This window comes from Sceloporus undulatus, chromosome 1 (genome assembly GCF_019175285.1).
Source record: "Sceloporus undulatus isolate JIND9_A2432 ecotype Alabama chromosome 1, SceUnd_v1.1, whole genome shotgun sequence".
Classification (NCBI taxonomy): Eukaryota; Metazoa; Chordata; class Lepidosauria; order Squamata; family Phrynosomatidae; genus Sceloporus; species Sceloporus undulatus.
In genome coordinates, this window is record NC_056522.1 from 142,787,666 (window position 1) to 142,808,505 (window position 20,840).

The 20,840-nt window shown below is 38.7% G+C and overlaps 1 protein-coding gene across 1 annotated transcript in view; it reads right to left on the reverse strand.

Moving 5' to 3' along the window:
• Positions 1-475: 475 nt before the first annotated feature.
• BMP5 (bone morphogenetic protein 5) overlaps positions 476-20,840 on the reverse strand; it is a 63,164-nt gene continuing 42,799 nt past the window's right edge. Inside the window, exons 4-7 of the mRNA XM_042446943.1 lie at positions 10,545-10,742; positions 8,287-8,363; positions 6,397-6,507; positions 476-1,059 (exon numbers count right to left, since the gene is read on the reverse strand). Coding sequence (XP_042302877.1) covers positions 910-1,059; positions 6,397-6,507; positions 8,287-8,363; positions 10,545-10,742 — 536 coding nt within the window. The 3' untranslated portion in view covers positions 476-909. The remainder of the gene's footprint in view (positions 1,060-6,396; positions 6,508-8,286; positions 8,364-10,544; positions 10,743-20,840) is intronic.

Below are 20,840 nucleotides of genomic sequence, written 5' to 3' on the forward strand. Positions count from 1 at the left end.
AACATGATTCAATGTCTTACTTTATCTAATGGAGTAGAACTTCTAAAAGGAGAGCTGTGTTAAGCTAAGCATTTCTTTAGCCCTTTTTCAGTGCCTTTTCTAAATAAATAGCCCGCCAGAGTTTTCATTGGCACAATGAAGCCAAATGTATTCAGTTTCCTTTAACAATATAAAACAGTCACAGGAGTTCTGGCGTTTCTGTTTGGAAAAGAAAGAGAGAGAGAGAGCACTGTACAAAGGCTTTATTTTTAAAAATGAAATAAATCTCAGTGTGATTAACTGAAAATCTGTCTTCAATGTTCTACGATATAGTTAGATAAACTCGTATTAATAAAGCATTTGAAATGTAATCCATACAAAAGAAACTATATATCTTTAAATAAATAAAAGCTACTATGTACATAATACTGTACATGAAATGAGAAATGGCAGACTGCAATAACTTGCTTAGGAATCTCTTTATGTTAAAGAAAGAAAGAAAGAAAGAAAGAAAGAAAGAGGGTGACATTTGTAACAGGAATTTTAGAGCTGAGCTGAAGTTTCTTAGAAGCTATAGTCTGAGAAAAATTCTGAGATTTTTCTTTTTCTTGTTCCTTTTTTTGGGGGGGGGGTTATTTACTTTGCAGAGTTATTTCAGAAGATTGTCTGTCCTATCTTGTGTCAGCTGTCACACGTGCCCCTCCACTATGTCCCCAAACTATGTTAAATTTGGGACACTGTAGAAGATGCAAAATCATGTCCAGACAGCAAAAAGAAAATATACCAAAGGGAGAGAAGCCATGCTATTGCCTTTGGAGAAATTTGATGATGTAATCCTAAGAAATCTGCCCACACAGTGTTTTCGGATGTGTTCTTTGCAGCTCTGGTAAAATTCTGGTCTTGAATATCATCTGGTTGACAGTACTGATTCTAATGGCAGCCACATGATCGTACCACCATATTTCTGTATTTTTTCAAAATAACATTTGAACTGTCATCGAAGTAGAGCACAGAGATTGCGTTCAGTTTTGTTGGAGCACAGCAAGGCTTAGGGACATGATCTGGGAACATCAAATGGACCTGAAAAAGAGAAGTGGGTTAAGTGAAAACTTTCTTCATAGAATTATTTCCACTCACAATAACATAACACATACCTTTTCTACTTGCATTCACGTGAGACCATTGCAAAAAAAAGTACTTTTTATATTTAAATAGAGAAATGGCATATTGTTTTTAGCAATCACTTAACTCAAAAGGGGAGGAAACATACAAAAATAGTCATGTGGTTCCTTAACACAGGTCCGAAATACACTGCAGAAATAATCAATTTTGAGACTGTTTTAACTGCCCTGGCTTGATGCTAGGGAAACCTGAAAATTGTAGTTTATTGTGGCACCAGAGCTCTCTGGCAGAGAAGGCTAAATATCTCACAAAACTACAGTTTCTAGGATTCCCTAGCATTGAGTCAGGGTAGTTAAAGCGTTCTCAAACTGGATTATTTTTGCAGTGTGTTTTGAACCATAGATTAACATGCTTATCGTTAAGCTTTCGTGAACCTGAGCCCACTTCATTAGAGGTATGAAATGTTATGAAGACTATTGCATGCAGCTGGAATTTGTTTCATGCAACAGTAATCTGGTGACATGATAATCAACAGTGACACAAAATTCTTGAGTGACATAACTTCTTCATAAACGGGAACAGGAGGAGAATTTGCCAAACAAATTGAAAGAATTTAAGATTATTTTTTTAACTATGTGGGAGAAAATGGCATGTGATAGATCTGGTCATCCTAAATTGTGAAAGCTACACCGTAGCCAAAGATGTCACATTTATTTTACTGATCACATGTACTTGCTTCCAGGTGTGTCTCTCCCAAGCTATATGACATGGCTATTAACATTAAATAAAAATGTAGTGTCTGATTCCTCATAGGGTTTCCTCCATGGAAACACCTAACAAAAGTGGAAGGAAAGACTCAAACCCATCCTCACCGCTTGCTCACTGTTTAGTTTCCCCCCCCCCTGCTTTGCATATTCCCAGTCAGCCTATTTTAGAGCATGTCTACAAAATAAAAAGTTCTCTCATAAACGGTACCTCACAGTGTTTCAACAGAAGTAGGGGGAAGAAGGCAAGTGCTGGGACCTTTTTTTTTTTAGTTAGAGTTCCTGGGGTCTCCCAACTAGCAGGGCCAACTGGGGGATGCTGGGAGTTGTAGTCTAAAAGGTAAGTTTTCCCATCTATGGTGAAAACCCAGCATACATGCTTGCTCTTTGGAAGAAGCAAGGAAGACCCAAGTGATGATGCTAAAGAAAGAAGAAGAGGCCACTCTATGAAGTGAGCTTGGACAAACATAAGGGAGGCAAGGTATCCAATGGGAAAGATAGTTCTGAAATTTGAGAATGAGGGAAAGAATGAAGGCCTTTCTACTTGATGTCAGTTAGATATAATACTCTGCACATGTTGGGTGAGCTGGAAATCAAGCAGGAAGCCATAGAGGTGAGAGTAGTAACAGAAAGGGCAAAATGATTATTAAAGCCTGAATGAAAGTTTCAGAAATAATAAGTTTCATTTAGTTCAGTTAGTTAAAAACACTGCAGCCAGATTGGTCGCCGGAACTTCTAGATCAGATCATATAACATCGGTATTAAGATCTCTCCACTGGCTGCCTATTAGCTTCTGGGGTCAATACAATGTGTTGGTTATTACCTATAAAGCCCTACATGGCTTGGGCTCGTGTTACTTGAGGGAACGCCTCTCCACACACAATCCGCCCCGCACTCTCAGAACTACAGGGAAATGCTTACTTGAACATCTTAAGATGAGACTGGCATCAACTCGCCAAAGAGCATTTTCATCTGTAGCTCCCACTTACTGGAACAAGCTTCCAGAGGAGATAAGGCTTAGTTCCTCCTTAGATGCCTTTAAGAAAGCCTTAAAGACCCATCTTTTCTGGTCAGCATATCCTTCTGACTCCTTGTAGAAATAATTCTTTGTTGAAAGATGTTCTTTATGACTGACAGATGTTATTAATGTTCTTATATGTGATTTTAAGGAAGCTTGTTTAATTACATATGTACTCGTGGTTTTACTTGTATTTGCTATAATGTGCAAGTGTATTTGATGATATGTGTATTTGATGGACTTGTGAACCGCTTTGATCATTATGGAAAAGCGGTATACAAATAAAGTTTTTATTATTTATTATTATTATTTGTTTGGTAAGACTGTTTAAAATCTGTTATAGCTATATGCCCAGCAGTGATATAAACCTGTAGTGTTTGCCAGAGAACACAAAACAGGTAGTTGAGAAACAGTTTTTATGTAACTCTTACCATGAAGAGACATTTCCCCTGAAGAGATCTTTTTTTAAAAAAAAATCATAAATCCTAAACACACGCACAAAGCTTAGTAAAAGTTTAAACTCATTTCTGAAGATGTTTAATAAATACATAGGAAAATATTGAGAATGCACATGCCCAGTTTTCTTTTTGGAGAGCCATAAGCTTCTCATTTCCAGCACTGCAAACATTCATTTGCTAATTTTTCAGTCATGCTCTTCTGAAGATGGAACAAAGGTAAAAGAATATATGTCACTCAGTAATGATGCCATAGTAGTTCAAGAAAGGATGTGATTAGAGAAGGGATGGAAAGAATATTAAAAAATATTTTTAAAATGTAAAAAAAAAAAAAACCCCAAAACAAAACAACCCCAAGTTGAGAAAGTTGAGAAACTCTGATTAGAAGAATTTTCAACTGAGAATCTTCAGTTTGGGACTTATTCAGTGCAAAATTTGCATGTACTGTAGTTTTGTGTAAAAAACAGTTTCTCTGTAAAAAAAAAATTAAATATTTCTGCACTGAAATATTATTTTCTGTGCAGACAAAGCAGTTTCCTCCAGAAAATGCTGTAACTGGGACATATTTTGTGCAAAGTTCCCATGCAGTTGATTTGCACAGAAAACAGCATTTTCTGTGCAGGAAACAGCTTCTTTTGTACAAAAAAGGGTTGTTTTCTGTGCACAAAATGCTCTTTTCTCTGAAAATCAACCACATGGACATTCTGCACAGAACATGTCTCCAGTTACAGAATTTTCTGGATACTGAAGTCCTGTATTGTAAATGGGCTTTGTGTGCTTGTTGATAGCTTTCCTGTAGTAGAAAGAATATTATTAAAATCACTCATTGCTTCTTTTAAGAAGAAAAGTAGTGGAGGCTTACATGTGTTACACCACCAGTTTTCCCAGTCAGTAATACTTGGGAGTGGCCCCTTTGACCATAAGTTCTTGGTGTGCTTATAATTTGTAATTTAATAAATAATATCTCTAACACACTTAATGATTTTGCATCTGAGTACTTGGCACTCATCAAGCTAACAACCAGCAGCTATTGTAGCTACCTGCTCAGAAGCCACTTAATTTAACCCTTTACTAAGGCTGTGATTGATATGTGTGTGTGTGTGTGTGTGTGTGTGTGTGTGTGTTAGGATTAAATTTACAGAACAACATATTGACACAAAGATTAACACAACTAAAAGTTCAAGCACATATTAAGGACATGTGCACTCTATGTGCATTCTAATTTTGAGGTAGAATTTGAGAACAAGTGGCAAAGAAAATGAGGCATATATTTCAAAATGTGCTCAACCAAACTGTATTTGGGAAGCCTACAAACCTCTTTAAAGAGAGCCCAATTGCTTAGTTGTGTGTGTTGTGTGTGAAATGAGGCCTGCATGATCATAGCAACTACCTTCTCTTTTTAAATTTATTTTTTAACTTGTTAGCTAAAGTGACACTCAATTTCCTGACCGGCTCCATTAGTCAATGCAGATACTATGGCATGTCCAAGGTGAAGTGATGTATTAATATACACAATGCATGCAGAAACTCAATTGCTGCTATTCCCACTTGTAGTTTGCAGCAAAAGAGCAATGATTGGATAGTGCTACGAGTGGCCCATCTGGAAGTACCTAAAATGCCTATAAATGCTGATTTCCTGAAATCAATATAATTTTATTTTGGTATGATAATCTGCAACTAGGGATTAATTCATACTCAGCCCTACTCTCATCATCACTGGCCCCACACCATAAAGGCATCTGAGTTTTCCCTTTTTTTAAAAAAAAGTGGTTTCTATTGTTAACTGTTTTTGCCTCAATATAAAAAGCAGGGACTTATTTCATTCCTTTATAAGATAGTCCTCAGCAACCTGAAGTACTTTGAATTGGTACCTATTAAAATTAACATCTTATCTGTCTTTTAAGATGAGGTGGATCTTATGGGTCCAATTGAGGTGGAGTGCAGTCATGGCAGCCATTTTTAATAGAGGCTTACTTGCAGAGAGACTGGGGTGGCCACTGAAAAAATAGGTGTGGAAGGTGGGAGGGCTGACTTTCTTTTCTGGTTTGAGCAAGGGAGGAATAATGACTGGGAGCAGATGTACAAGTCAAACTAGGGTTTTTGGGTCAATTTTTTTGTCAATTTTTTTTTTACTTATACATGAGTACAACACATAAAAAGAATAAGATACCAAAATGAGGGCCAAATAAAAATGTGAAATGTGATACGTGTGATCAGATCCAGAAATGTTTAATTGTCTTGTTCTGTTGACATGAATGGGAGGTACTGTAAATCTGCCTGGATCAGTACCTTGGGCCTGTGACTTTCTTCACATCACACAGTTCATTCTTGGAAGGACTGTCCATTCAAAGTTCTTTCTAAATACAAAGAACTACCAGAAGGAAGAGCAGATCTTTACTGTTAACTTGAGATTGCCCATCAGCAATTAACACTGGACAGAAAACTGAACAAGTGAAGCATGCAGATGATCTGATTCCAATCTTCACTGCATTTCTTTTTAAATTATGGGAATTATTTGCAACTCTACAAATGCATTAGTGTATGCAGATATTCTCATTCATATATATATATGTGAGTCGATGCACAGTTGGTCATCCTGTGCCACAACTGTGCTGGATAAGAAATCAGAGCTACACTGATCTGTTCTTGGCTATACTCTGAGCGAAATGCAGGTAACTTATAGTTTTGGCCTAAAAGTGTTGTAGAATATGTGGAGGAAAATAGAATGTAATGAGACAAATGAATAAAAAGCCGTTACCAAAATTATGGGAACTGAACAGCACAACATGACACAACAACCTACAAAATTTGCAGCAATTCTCTGCTTCAGAGAAGAAAGACGTATTTTCAAAAAGTAAAATAAAATAGGAAACTCACTAAAACTGGACATGTACATGCTTCTCACGTCTCTTATATATAGGAGAGATGAGAAATGCATCAAAACTGGACACATATAAGTGAAATCCCATTGAAATCTTCAGGATTAATAATGTACTTTTGATTCATTAGATCATTAAATAATGTAACTTTCCCAAAACATTTGGAGAAACATACAAACCAGAGTCTGCACTATTGCATGATTTGTAGCGTTCATATGGGCATTGAGAGGAAATGAGCACTCTCCATCACAATAAAATGCAGCATAACCTTCTGGAGCTATGATCCAATCCTAAAAAATAAGCACAGAATATTTAAAATGCAAAGTCAAAACATCTTGCCTAAAATCAGCACTAGTTTGTTATTAGGGGTGGGAAATACCCTGAATATTCAAGGTCAATAAAAGCAATAAAAACTTCAACTACATGTACCGTTATCAGATTCTGGATAGAGGCTGCAGATGAGTGGAAAGGGTTTTTTGAAAATCTATGAGATTGATTTTCATTTCTGAGGATCCCATTAGCATTCTGTTTCCACCCCAATGCAGGGGTTCCCAACCTCTTTGACTCTCAGAATCAATTTCTATGGAGGAGCCCCAAAGAGGCCTACCCTATGTCGTATAAGATAATGGTGTTAGGAGTAGTGTTACTTTTTTGATTCTTATTGTTTAATTTCATTCAATTTTTATTTCTTTTATTTTCCTAGAGCAGCCGCATAGCACCTGGGAAGTACATGGGGAGCCCTAAGGGCTCCTCGGAGTACAGGTTGGGAATTACTGCTATACATGATTATAAGACTGTTTTTCCCTTTCCTGCACAGATATATTGGTGCATTGGTATGCATTTTTCCTAAGTTACACTTGTTTATGCATTTTCTTCAATGTGTGCATTTTAATAAATTTAATCCATTGAGCACATTTTTTCAGTTTGAATCATATAAATTTTTCAGAGGTACACGTGATCTTGTACTCATTGTTTCTTGCTGAAACACACTGCAAACCTGCAAAATGTACATATTTCCCAGATGAAGGGTGCTTTGTCCCCATTGCTAATCTCAGGAAATGCAAAATGGATGTTTTCATAAGGAAACGCAAAGCCAATGTATTTCTCGGCTTCAGACACACTGATCACCCTAGGTAGCTTCAAACTGAGGTGTACATTTGATGAGACAGTGTTTGTGCAATGAACAATTGTGGATTAGGAATAGTCCCTGTTGAAAATGTACTTCGTAAAAAGGAATTTGTTACTGTTATATTTTGAAGAGCTGCCCAAGGTAGTACATTGCCATCAAAGTCGCAGTTGCACTGTCATTTCTCAAAAGTAAATAAAATATTTACATTTAGTTGCTTTGAAAACACACACTTCTGAATGCCACTAGATGCTGGTCTGTGGTACAAAACATACCTTCCTCATTTCCAAAACCCTGTCACCTAAACACTCACACCCAAACAAGAGGAAGCAAGCAGGAGGCACATGACAAACCAGTAGATGACCAGTAGATGTGATTTTCTCCTCCACTTTTAAGATCCTGCCAGATTTTAACCAGCAGTTACAACTGAGAGAGTTGATACTGTACTAAAAACTATAGATGGTTTATTTGTTTATTTTGGTCTTATGTCCAGGAGCTCCAACATCTGATGTGGCCCTTGTTGAACAGGATAATGACCAATTCAGTAAAAGTTTTGCTTTTGTTTTTTGCACACCATAATTAAAGGGATTCTCTCTCTCTCTCACACACACACACACACTAAATACACATTTAGACTGGTTCCTCAACAAAAAGTTGAATTGGGAAAGCTTATGAATGGCAATGCTATATTCAGCTTAGCCTCTTGCCTGATGGGAGCACACAATCACACCACCATGAAAACATAATCACATAACACAATTACAAAATATGACACTACTGGGAACATGCTACATTATCCATCAGAGCCTATTTTACTCCCAGATTCTTGGACAGAATTTGAATCATTGATAGTCCAGAACTCCAGTGAATAACATGTGGGCTTGAAATCAAGAATGACAATACAGTAGTTCTTGATTAAAATAGGATTGAATATTGCCCCTACCTGCCACCCCAGGTCTCGGAAGCTCACATAGAGTTCATGTTTTTTACAGGCTTGTTTCTGCTCACTTGTGTTGTAATCTGGAGAAAGAAAAGGGCAACATATGAAATACGTCTACAGTTCTAAGATCGTTATTTTCCCTCTAGCTATTAGAGAACATTTTCAAGAAATGTCACATTTCATATATGAAGTATTTAAGGCAATAACTTGTCCTACTGCTGTCTGGACTGGTAGTTCTGGTAATAACAGTGGAGTAGCTTTTACAGAATGATATTAACAGTAGGTATTATACATATCTAATCTGAAATAAATCCCATTCAAGTGAATGAATGCAGCTTACTTCCAAGTACCGTAAGTGGAGCCAAAACTACCATTTTAACATACCACAAAGCCGAGGGCAGGAAAGCATTCAATCACAAATGTCAGAAAAAGTGAAATGTAAACCACATAAGCATGCCATTGAGGCATGTCTGTTATTCAAATCTTAGCAATTAGTCTGCCAATGCTACTTTGATTAAAAACAGATATTAGCTAGTGATCATCCCTTATCAGACAAGCAAAAGATAATATCAGATGCACTAACCTGAAAAGGTATACCTGTAATTATGGCATTCAGAGCCAAAATTATCAAAGTACATGAAATATAAAGAATGCAACTAATTTTCCACCCCCTTTCCTCTTAGAAATGAGCACATAGGCTTCAGTCCAGGTTTAGACTACCACATCTAGGCAGGAAAGATTTAAATCCCAGGACTGTTGAGAGCTGGTACTGGGCTTGGGACAAGGTTTTCCCCTCCTTGCATTTAGCAAAACTGTGATGATTCCTTGAGAGCAAAGCCCTGTGCGTGGCTATTACTCTCAGGGGGATCCCTTTAAAAAAAAGAAGTTTCCCTTCTAGGATCTCCTAGGTTTCCACTCTCGCTCCCTGTTGAGCAGAATGAGACCCCTGGAGGTCCTATAGTCGCGCTGCCACCACTCAGTGAATTATCAATGAACTATATTTCCCAAGCACACACTGAGACTTGCTTGAGAGAGAGAGATCTAGTTTCCTTTCTTGCTAACCCACAGCAATCAGTAACCGAGTTAAAGCACGTGTACAGGAGCACAGAGATAGCAGATGCTTTTAGAAGAAAGAAGTTTATTTTAAAGAAATAGTATAGAATAGGAAGGTATCACTCATGCCAGGCCTCCTTGCCTTACAGGTCAGAAAACACAGTTACAAAGATATTCTTTTCAGGCAAGCTATTAGATAAACATAACAAAAACCTAGACGTACTGACTAACACTGTTCCTGAGCTACTCACACAATGATGGGATTCGTAGTCCTTGTGGAGTTCTTGGAATCAGGGAGTTGGCTCTTTGCCAACTCTACCTGCATTCCAGAGCCGGTCCTCCGGCTGCTCAGAGGACAAACCTCTGGTTTCCCCAAACACAGCCAAGATGGAGAACAAAGGACACATGGTCCTACAGGGGTATTTAAAGCCCTCTCTTGGAATCTTTTGAAACTGCCGCTCTGGCACTGTTGATTGGCCAAGTAAGCCTTACGTCAGCTATGATGTAGCTGCTCATTAGCATGTGATGTCATCTCTCATTAGCATGTACCTCCTCCCAGATTAACCCTTTGTAGTTCAGGAGAAGACCTCAGGTGACTGGGAACCCAGCCATCACAAAAACAAAGGATTGCCATCTTTTGTACTGAGATACTATAATTTATTCTCCCTGCCCCTCCTGACCAGGGATCCAGCTGGGGCCTCCAGAAGTCTGGGCTCTGTGGATTTTGTCCCTGTCCCAACCCTCCAGCCCTTCACCCCTATTCAACCATTGAGTGATGAAAGAGGGCTAGAGAAAGTTTTCCTCCAAGGCAAAAATTGGAAAAACAATATATATAAATCATGGGTGGAAAGTTTGAATTTCTCCTACTCCATATACCACCCACAGCCCATGATTTGTCACTCTGAGATGAGGTGTCCCCTTGCTTGTTGTTTTTTAGGCACATGGTCTTATACAGTATTCTCTCAGTTAATACCTATTACATGGGGTGTATCTACATTGTAGAAATAATGTAGTCTGACACTTTAACTGCCATGGATCCTGGGATTTGTAGTTTTGTGAGGCACCAGCACTCTTTGATAGAGAAGGCTAAAGACCTTGTAAAACTACAGAACTCAGAATTCCATAGGATGGACAAACAGCACCTAAAGTGGTGTCAAACTGCATTATTTCTACAGTGTAGATGCATCCATAGATGCTGTGAACCTTACCCCCAACACTTGATATTCTTGAAGAATCCTGAGGACTACTGGATTTGTTGCGGTTCTGGTTTTTCTTTTTATTGTTGGCAGCTCGGACAGATCGAAGAAGAACTTCACTTGCTTTGAAGAATGCCACCATGAATGGCTGCTTTGACTGAGGACCTTGTCTTCCTATAAGGCCAGCTGATTTCACATTGATACTGCGTCCTGCAAAATAAAAGCCAGTTAATCCATATGATGAAGTTACAAGAGTAGGAGGAGTAATTATGGAACATGATGAGAAAATAAAGTAAACTGGGGCTATATAGGGAAACCTCATCTATGTTGCAAATTATGCAGAATAAGAAATCTCCGCTGAAATGCCAAATCTTGAGTGCAAAGAAGCTAATGTGTTGTTGTTGTTTTAATCCACAAATCTCTTACTTGTCAAAAACCATTGAGTATCTTATATACAAAAAAAAAACAACAGGAATGGGAATTTGAGGCTTGATGCATATTTATGCAACAAGTCATAAATAATTATAAAATAGAACTCAACTTTCACCAGAGGCCTTAAAAACAGGTACTGCTGATGCTTTAATCCTTCAAGGAATTATGTAAAACTGAAGTTTGAATAGGTACATGGTTGACTTTGGTTTTACACCTGAGGGATGCACATGTTTATTTATAATATTTGTCCAGTCAGGACTAAGTAGGAATTTTACTAGATCATGAATACTGACCCTCCAAGGCATGGGGGGGGGGGGTGGTTGGACATTAGTGAATATTAGAGGAAGGGGTTGTAGGGAGGGAGTGATGCTGAAGCTGCATCCATATGGGTTTTTAACATGTAAGCCTCCAACTCTTTTCAGAATTTGTTTTGGCAGCTCAGACACTTTTGTGTCTCTGTGCGTTATGCAGAACCCTTCATTCTGCCAGGAACTGAGACAGTGTCATATGAAGCTGTGCAGCTGCACAAGAGGAAGCACACCTAAACTCTTTAAGTAGTAAAGGGATTTTGAATGGTCTTAGTATGGGGCAGAGAGGGAGTGGCAGCGTTTCTGTGGTCTATATTGTTCTGGTAACAAAGCAAAAGAGGGGAAATTGTTAAAACTATATGACAAAAGAAGCATCTGCTTTGCAAATATACTCAGGCCATTTAGTTCTGAATCAGCTAGAGAAAGAACTTACTAATAATCATGGGGTAAACCTTAAACAAATAAGCATATACGTTTCCCTTTTAAAGGCAAACTTACAGTGGCTCTCTGCCAGCGTCTATATTTCTTAGAAAAACTTCTATCATTGGCATAAATGAAAGAAGGCAGTTTGATTTGTGGTTAAGGCAGTTTCCATTCAACTTCCACTGTAACAAATGTATTAATTCAGCTCAGACTTCCTCCTCCTGGCAGCCTTTTCGTAGTAAAAAAGAGAAATTAGAAGTCGCAGCCAAATACCGTACCTTGAACTGACCCACTTCGATACATAAACACTTTTACAACATGTTTATTCAGGTGTAGCACTTTAAATTGGTTTAAGATGTTTCCAGTGACAGAGAACCCAGCAAAAGTGGGGTGGCAATGGGGGAGAAGAACTGAGAAATTTAAGCAGTTCAGGAGGAGAATGAATGGTCACATATATTCTGAAAATTTGTAATAAACGCTGCTGTGGGGTGATGGGTCTGGAAAGAATGGAAAGGATTGAATGTGTGCGCGTGCGTGTGTGCATGTACTCCAACTTTTATTTATACTTCTAAAAGGAATCATGTGTTTGCCTAAAGCTGCCTTTTGGAGCATTTGTTTCACTGACTATAAAATAGTACAAATCATTTTTTAATGTGAAAGTCTTTAGAAACACAGGAAAAACACTTGTACAGAGCATTATAACCTGGACTAAACCATATCATTTGGGGCTTACCTTCACTTTCTAGAAGGATGGAAGGGATTTGTTGGAGCCTATCCTTTTACATGAAGATTGGCTGAAACAAACATGGTCCATAGGAGAGGAGTGGCCATTTCCTAAACTCTGCCATGCTCATAGCAGCCGGGGTATATGTGTGTGTGCACATGCACTTCCCTCTGTTTCTTGTCCATCTTTTCTATCCCATTGCTTCCAAATAAGAGACAAAATAGTTACACCAGCTCTGGAGTCGGAAGAGTTTTGGTTCTGTTCTGAGGCATGCTTGAGGATTGAGGGAGCATTGGTTCCAGCGTTCAATGCCTTCCCCAATCCATCCCTGATACAACACTAGAATGCCAGCCCCATCCCTTCCCCTTAATTGCTTCTGACATTATTAAAGCAGTGGCGGTGGAGCAGTCAAGGTGGAGAGCTTTCTATCACTAGTCAAAGAAGGACCTCCACACAAGCATGAAGTGCAGCACTACACTGAATCCAGTGATATTCTTATAGGAATGCATGCTCACTAATTTTGCCTATAAAACAATACTTTTCTGGCTGATGTTCTAAGAAACACTATGCTCTGTGCTAGAACTGGCTGTAGCTTCCAGCCTCCCCAAGATGTTATTTGGTGCTGAACACTGATACATGTTACTGTTATAAGATAAGCTTGATTGTTGGTAAATAATGAAGCAGATGGTATATAGCAGAGAAGCTTTCCAGTCCTTTCACAGATGGGGCCCAGCATCCCTTCACCGCCAATGGTACAACTGGGCCTCTAATTATATCCACACTATGCAGTTTATCGCACAGCTCCCAGGGACGCTCCTGGCACAGAACAAAAGGTAGTGGGATAGGAACAGAATGGGGGTGATCACGCATTTTATCACACACTGGAATGCTGCCACTGCCGGAAGTTCCTATTCCGTTCCTGATCTGTCCCAGAGGAGGGAATTTTCAGGAACTGTTCAGAAGCGTTCCTGAAAATCACCTCCTCTGGGATGGATCAGGAACAGAACGGGAACTTCCGGTGGTGTTGGTGGCGTTCTGGTGTGCGATAAAATGTGTGATAGTCCCCATTCTATTCCCATCCCTCTCCCTTCCATTCCGCGCTGGGAGCATCCCTGGGGGCTGTACAATAAACTCTTATCTCTGGCCAGCAAACCAATTCCCCATCGCTAGCTATGGTTTCCTTGGGCTGATATGACCTGCCCCCCTCCCAGACAAAACCCATGGAAAATGGATACCTAAGAGTTGTATAATGTTGAAGCTAACAAAGAAAATGAAAGTGTGCAAGCATGACTGATTTCTCTTGAACATATCTATGAGAACTGTGAAAGCAGTTCTGTGCAATTCACTAATACAAATTAACACTTTCTATATCATGCAAACCTTTGGCAAGTCATCCTCAGAGGAAAGCAATGGCAAACTCCCTCTGAAGAAACTTGCCAAGAAAACCCTGTGATAGGGTCACCATAATTGGGAAATTACTTGGAGGCACATAACACACACCGAGACACATATACCATTGGACTGTTGTTAATATTTGTCCATGGTGCTAACAATAATTGCAAAACCAACTGCCTGGAGGCAAAAGTTGAACTCACTGCACCTAGACCTAAAACCAGTTTCTCATCCTAGCTAGACAAGACCCATTGCATCAAGTGCAGAGCAGTAGGTCAACACTTACAGAAACCTCACTCATTCAATAGGTCTACTATAGCTGCTTAGCAAGTTGATTTAGTCTTATTAGATAGTTATTAACAACTGTAATATTTCTTAAGACTATAGAGATATTTGCATACCATAGAAATGTTTATGTTTTAAAAACCATGAAGTAATTTTCTGAATTGACAAAGGTTTACATTGTGTGAAAAGTCTTTAAACTGACATGAACCCTCTTTAAAATAATGTTTAATATTATTAAGTTTCCTCTCAGTTTCCTCCACACATCAGCTTTGAGATAACTATTAAGATCCCACAATTCAAGGTTTATATAAGTGTTCAAGATATACAGAGATACTCTTAAAAATTACCCTAAGTCCAAATAACCTTTAAACACAGAAGCAGTTTATATGGCTCTCTATCTTCTGTTTACTTGATCTTTTGAACAGCCAAGGTAAGCTGTTAGGAACAGATTTTCCCCCCATCCTTCATCATAGAATTATGACCCAGGACTCATACTGGGAAAAATCAATAAATATATGAAAAGATTTACTTGGTAGTAAGTTCCAATGACTACTGCTGAATTTACTTCTATGTAAGTAAATGTGGGATTACAGAAACTGATAAATTAATTTTGTAGCAGAAAAGCATGTTGTATTCATCAAAGCACTTAATTCAGAATTGCTCCATTGATCTCAAAACTACTCCAAAATTAGTTGCTTCATAACTGAAGCTTTCACTTATTTATTATGGCTAGGTTCCAAAGAACTGTGGAACTAGTTCCATGCACCCATGGGAGATTTGGGCTTGTATTTCCCAAACAGCAGCCCCTCACATGCTACAGAGCAAACCCCTTTTGAACCTGAGTGCCTTTCAGAAGCAGTTTGTGATTATGGGTTGTGGGTCTGCATTTCAAAGGAAGAATGTTAGAACCCCACTGGGCATAGCCAAGCCCTTAGGCATGTCTAAAGTTGTGTTTTGGATCTTGGCCTGCATAATTCAATCAATAATTGCATCTGATTATACAGTATTAGTTAATCATTTTAACCATAGGCACCTTGTTCAAATTAGGATGGTGTCCAAAATATAGATTTCAGAGAGGCCCATTACAACTGCATACATCCCTATTTGGGATTCTCCTTTTTGAGAGCACTGACAAAACAACCCACCCCTGCCTCATATAGACACACTGGCAGATTTCCACCACTCAGTGCCCATAAAAAGTTAAGAAACTGCTGATATAAGCCATTCCTTCCTAGGTATAAAGAGCTCTCTGTCTTTAGGAAACATGGGCCTTGTGTGTGCTATGGAGATGGATGAATCAGTCTATCCAATCCATGTCAGTTTCACAAGTATCAACTCAGCCTCTTGGGAAAGTTAATGTTTGGGACTACAACTTCCAGAGTCACATCACCAGCATGGCCAATGGCTATCCTCATTGGGGGCTTCTGCCAGCTGGAATCTAAAGTAGTAATATTTCCAAGTTTCACTTTAGTGATTAAGTTCATTCTGATGAATTTCTGCATGAGCTTGCCATTTTAAAAAAAATCATGAAAGTTTAAATTTATATGTATAATTTTCTCTTAGGGCATTACCAAATGAACTCCATTCTCACAGCAATCATGTCAGGTTAAAAAAAAAAAAAGGAATGTGCCAGTTCCAGAACAACCATTGTCACATTTCTCTGCAATTGCACAACTGGGGCTGATGCCCAGCTTCAAAACGGAGTTGAAGACCATCCTGTTCAGAGAAGCATTCCCAGGCATTACATAACTGTCACTTGCTATTTGATGTTCTTTTGTTGACTGTTTTATTGAATCATTTTCTGTATTGCTATGTATTTTATATGTATTATCCTACTAGAGAGGCAGGCTAACCCCAACAGGCCTCCCTGGAAGAAGATTAACCATCCATTAAGAAGCCAAGCCCTCCCTCCAGTCCATCTCCCCTGATCCAGGCCTCGGAGGTAGAGAAGAACTGCTGGCCCTCATCCCCTTCCCCTCCACCACTCCCTTCTCCTTTTGTGTCGTGTCTTTTTAGATTGTAAGCCTGAGGGCAGGGAACCGTCCAATTAAAAATATTGTATGTACAGTGCTGTGTAAATTTAGTGTTTATAAATAATTGATGATGATGATGATGATGATGATGATGATGATGATGATGATGATGATGATGATGATGATGCCACCATCTTCTGGAGTCCCCCTTAACTCCACCTCCCTGCCCTAAGCCTTATCCATAATGCCTTTCAGTATTTTTACCTTTATTTTTATTTTAACTTTTTCAGTTCCAGAATTCTGGTAATGAAATTAAAATTGAGAAAGAAAGAAGTAATTTTTTGCACCTGAGGACTAGCTCGATTGTGAGTTCATGGATGGATTTTCCCCATCAATGAAAATGTATGTCTTAGCCAGGCTTAAGAGACACATCAACTATGGGTTGGAAGCAGTGGTGTATGGTAAAAAATCACCAAAGTTGCTTTTTTCCAAGTGTAATCATGTTTTAAAAGTCACGTGTAGCAATCTCCTAATATATAAACTTTGTGTGTATGTTTGGAGAAACACCAAATCTGAAGGATAACCATGTTGTGCTCTGTATGTTAGTCTGGAAATCATGGATGAAATTTATTTAAAAATATGAATCAAAGAAAATTTCTTCTCCATTACAAACATGTGGTTGGATGTAACACGATTCACTGTGCTTTTCTAATACTGTACTGAAATCCTATCACTAATACTCAAATCACTTTTCAAAAGCAACCTGAAGCTTTGTTGTTATGTCACCTTCAACTTGTAGAGACCCAATAAATGATAGACCCCTAAGAGACCCAGACCTCAATAGTACTGCTCAGGTCTTTCAAACCTGAGGACCATGGCCACCTTAATTACGTCAATCTGCATGTTAACAGGGTCTTCCTCATTTCCTACTGTTTTCAACTTTACCAACCATTACCTTCCCCAGTGCATCACCCTTCCCTGCTAGCTGTGCATCTGGAATGGAGCTATATCCTGGGGCATTTTGGGGGGTACACAGCAGCCTGGTTGGCCTCAGACTGCAGCTGCTGTGGTCCTCTTGAAACAACGTGGGAAATTTATGTTAAAGGTAACTGAATTTTCAAGGTGCTGCTTACATAACCTCTCCCTACCATGTAAACTTTTATTGGCCCTTCCAACTTATTTTTCATCTCCGTTTTATCTGTGTACAGTCCATATCCTCCTAAAACTGCTGAAAAGGGTTCAAAGAGTGCTTTGAAACAGCTCTTATTATTTATAGAATTTGAAATATTCAGTTAAAATCCCTTTGATGATGATTGTTTTTCACAGTTTTTATTCATTTGATTCTAATGAATCAATATGATAATCTGTTAAGGATTTCTCTCTCTCTTTGAATGGCAAATGCAGACCTTTGCATAGAAGGAAACTGCAGGCCATTTTCCACCCATACTTTTAATTTAAGATACCTATAGCTTTTCAAAATATTTGGACAGCCAAAAAAAATGGGTTGGCTGACACTACTAATTTAATTCTACCCTGAGACCATTTTCTTTCATTTAAACTTGTTACACACTAGATTTAATTTTGTCCATTGATGTGTAACGAAATTATGTTTCAGGAATCTGAAAGGAAAACTCCCCACCTCAACCTGTAAAGCTCTCTTAAGGGATTATAAAATAGCTCCGGTTGACATACTACTCAGACTTTTGTAATTCTCTGCCTACTCAAAGCAACTATTTTCACTGATGCATTAACACAAGTCTTCACACAGAAATTAACAGCTCTCAAACAACACAGCTGTTTGCTTAGGCCAGGAAAACAGCATAGCCTAAAGAGGTGTGTTACATTAGGGCTGCATCCACACTGCAGAAATAATCCAGTTTGACACCACTTTAACTATGGAATTCTAGGAATTGTAGTTTTGTGAGACAGTTAGCCTTTTCTGTTAGAGAATTCTGGTGACACAACAATTCCCAACAACAAGCTACATTTCCCAGAATTCCATAGCATTGAATCATGGCAATTAAAGTGGTGTCAAACCAGATAATTTCTGCAGTGCAGATGCATCTGAGGTTTCAGAGCATCCCACATGGTACACCTAAAAGCTGACATCTGAAATTAAGCCGAGCCAAAGAATTGAGAACATTCAAGGGACTTGAGATTACTCTGATGGCCAGTTTACATTCAGGAAAGGAGCTTCAAGCTGCTGTGCTCCTCCTTCAAGAGGGATGTTTCTTTAGGATAATTGTTAAAAGAAAGTTCCTAAATGAAAAGTGGATCTGGACTATGCAGTTATATCAGTCTGCATTACCACATCACCTTAGTGATGCCACTACTGAGTGGCAAGGACAGGAGAGATATGTGTCTGGCCAGAAGCCACATATCAGAGCAAAATATACTCTACCTGCACTGTGTTTTCTCCATTGTACAGTTTATGGACGTGTGGAAACAAATACACAGTGGGCTCTCTGTATCGACAGCCTTGGGATCATCTCATTTAATCTTCCATCCATTGATTGCCATGGTCCATATAATTCAATGGTGGATATGTGAATGCACACACTTGTAGCAGGAGAGAGTTCATGCCACTGCCATTGAATAATATAGGGTCCAACTGTCTGAATTTTTTGGCATCTGTGTGTGTGTGGAGAGGGACAATGGAACCAAAATGTTGCTGATATGGAGGGCCCACTGTACAAACCTGAGGTAATATTAGGGCATGCACCAACCCAAAGCTGAATATGCTGACAGAATTTAAAATAGCATTGAAGACACATCTCTTCCAGCAAGCCTATCATTTTACATCATGATTTTTTTAATTGGTATATTTTAAAGATTGTATTATATGAGTGTATTTTATAGTATTGTATTTTAAATGTTGGTTTTATGTGTTTTCTTTTTAAATTGTATTTTGTATTTTAATATGTTGTACCCCACCTCAAGCCTTGAGGAGAGGCGGGAAATAAATTGTTGTTGTTGTTGTTGTTGTTATTTCCCACCAAGCCTATGGCAGGGGATGTGTGTTCTTCCAATCACTTCTAAGCACCAGCCAAGTTGCTTAGGCTTCAACTAGCTCTTGTAAATTAAGCGGAGAATGCCTAACTTTGCTCTTCCCACTCCTTTCCTGCTCAGGATAGGGGCAGGAGGAGCAAAGCATTCTCGGTTATACTTGGAAGCACTAGCTGCAATCCAGATCTGAGCACCCACCTTCAGTGCATCCATGTTCACCCCTCCACTATCACTGCCATGTTCACCTTCCCAAAGATGACACGTAGGATTGTGAGGGGCCTAGTTTATCTCCCATCAGTGATATGAGATAACACAGGGTTTCCAACTCAGCCTAACATCTAAATCACATGCTGGTTTCTGGGGAGAGGCGAACAGACCTAAGCCCAGAGCATCCCACATGGTACACCTAAAAGCTGACATCTGAAATTAAGCCAGTGTAAGCCTATTGAATCAATGGGGCATATATAACTGTTGGCTCATAATTCAGCAGTTGATTCACTGGGCCTGCTTTACTTAAGATAGGATTTAGGTCATACAATCCATTAATTTAAATTTAGCCTCAAGAGATGCACTCAGAGCTTGAGGAAATGCCTTTTTATAAACTACAGCTCTCAGAATCTCCCAACAAGTATGGGAGATTATGAGAACTGTAGGCTAAAAACATGACTTTTCCAGTCTCTACTCAAAGCCAAAGCCACACAGTGTCTATTCTGAAGTAAACCTATTAAGTTCAATGGAGCTTACTCCCAGGTAAGAGGATACAGAACTGCAGCCTTAGCCATATTTTTGAATGGATTTTTCTATTCTGTGCTCACATCAGAATTAACAGAATTAATTTGACCGAGGTTCTTTGTAGCTTATCTGTACATACTGGAAATGCTATCAGAAAAGCTATCATTTAGGAGAAAGAAAGCTCCTGAAAGATTTATGAATATTTCAGGAGAATGGTCTACACATTCTTTCAGTACATGATATATTATTTAAAAGAGGCAAATGTTGTAATCATTACAGAAAATGTGCCCCTGAAATACTTGACCCACCATTGCAATTTAACACGCTTCAACTGTTAATGGTATGTGGGAGTCTCACATTTGAGTCCAGTTTGATCACAATAAATGACAGCATGCAGAGTAAATAACGTTTCTGAATGAATCATTCCACTGAAGGAACAGAAAGGGTGATGATTTTCCCCTTTATGAATAAATACAGTTATACAGTATTTGAAATGCCATAATCTTCTATATATGATCAAACTGAATTTTTCTGGTGTACGATATTAAATGGGATCAAAAGTTACCTTAACCATTTGTTACAACTGAGTTTTTACAATGTTTACTGTGCTTTTACAATGTTAAAGTGGAGTTGCGTTCTCATCAAGACAGATTTGAAGCATCTGGGCCCTGTCCCAAAATGTTTATAATCTAGTTTATATACAGAGCTGGCCATATATTTAGCAAGGCTGAGAGGGAGAAGAAATAAAATGCTGTGTGTAATAAATGAGATATATACGATGCGAACTTGGTGGGCTACTGTGAATTGACTCCAAGGAAGGAAACACACATTGGTATTTAAGAAACTTGCAAACAGAAGATTAATTACTGGCGTGCAGGAAGAGGGAAGATGAAGTTTGTATAAATAGAAAATCCCAGAAACACAATAAAATAAATAGAACAAGGCATAGACGCCAGAAAGTACAATTCACAAATACCATAAGGTGGTGCTTAGCATTTAAATCATTTCAGCAAGACAGGCATCAAACCAGAGG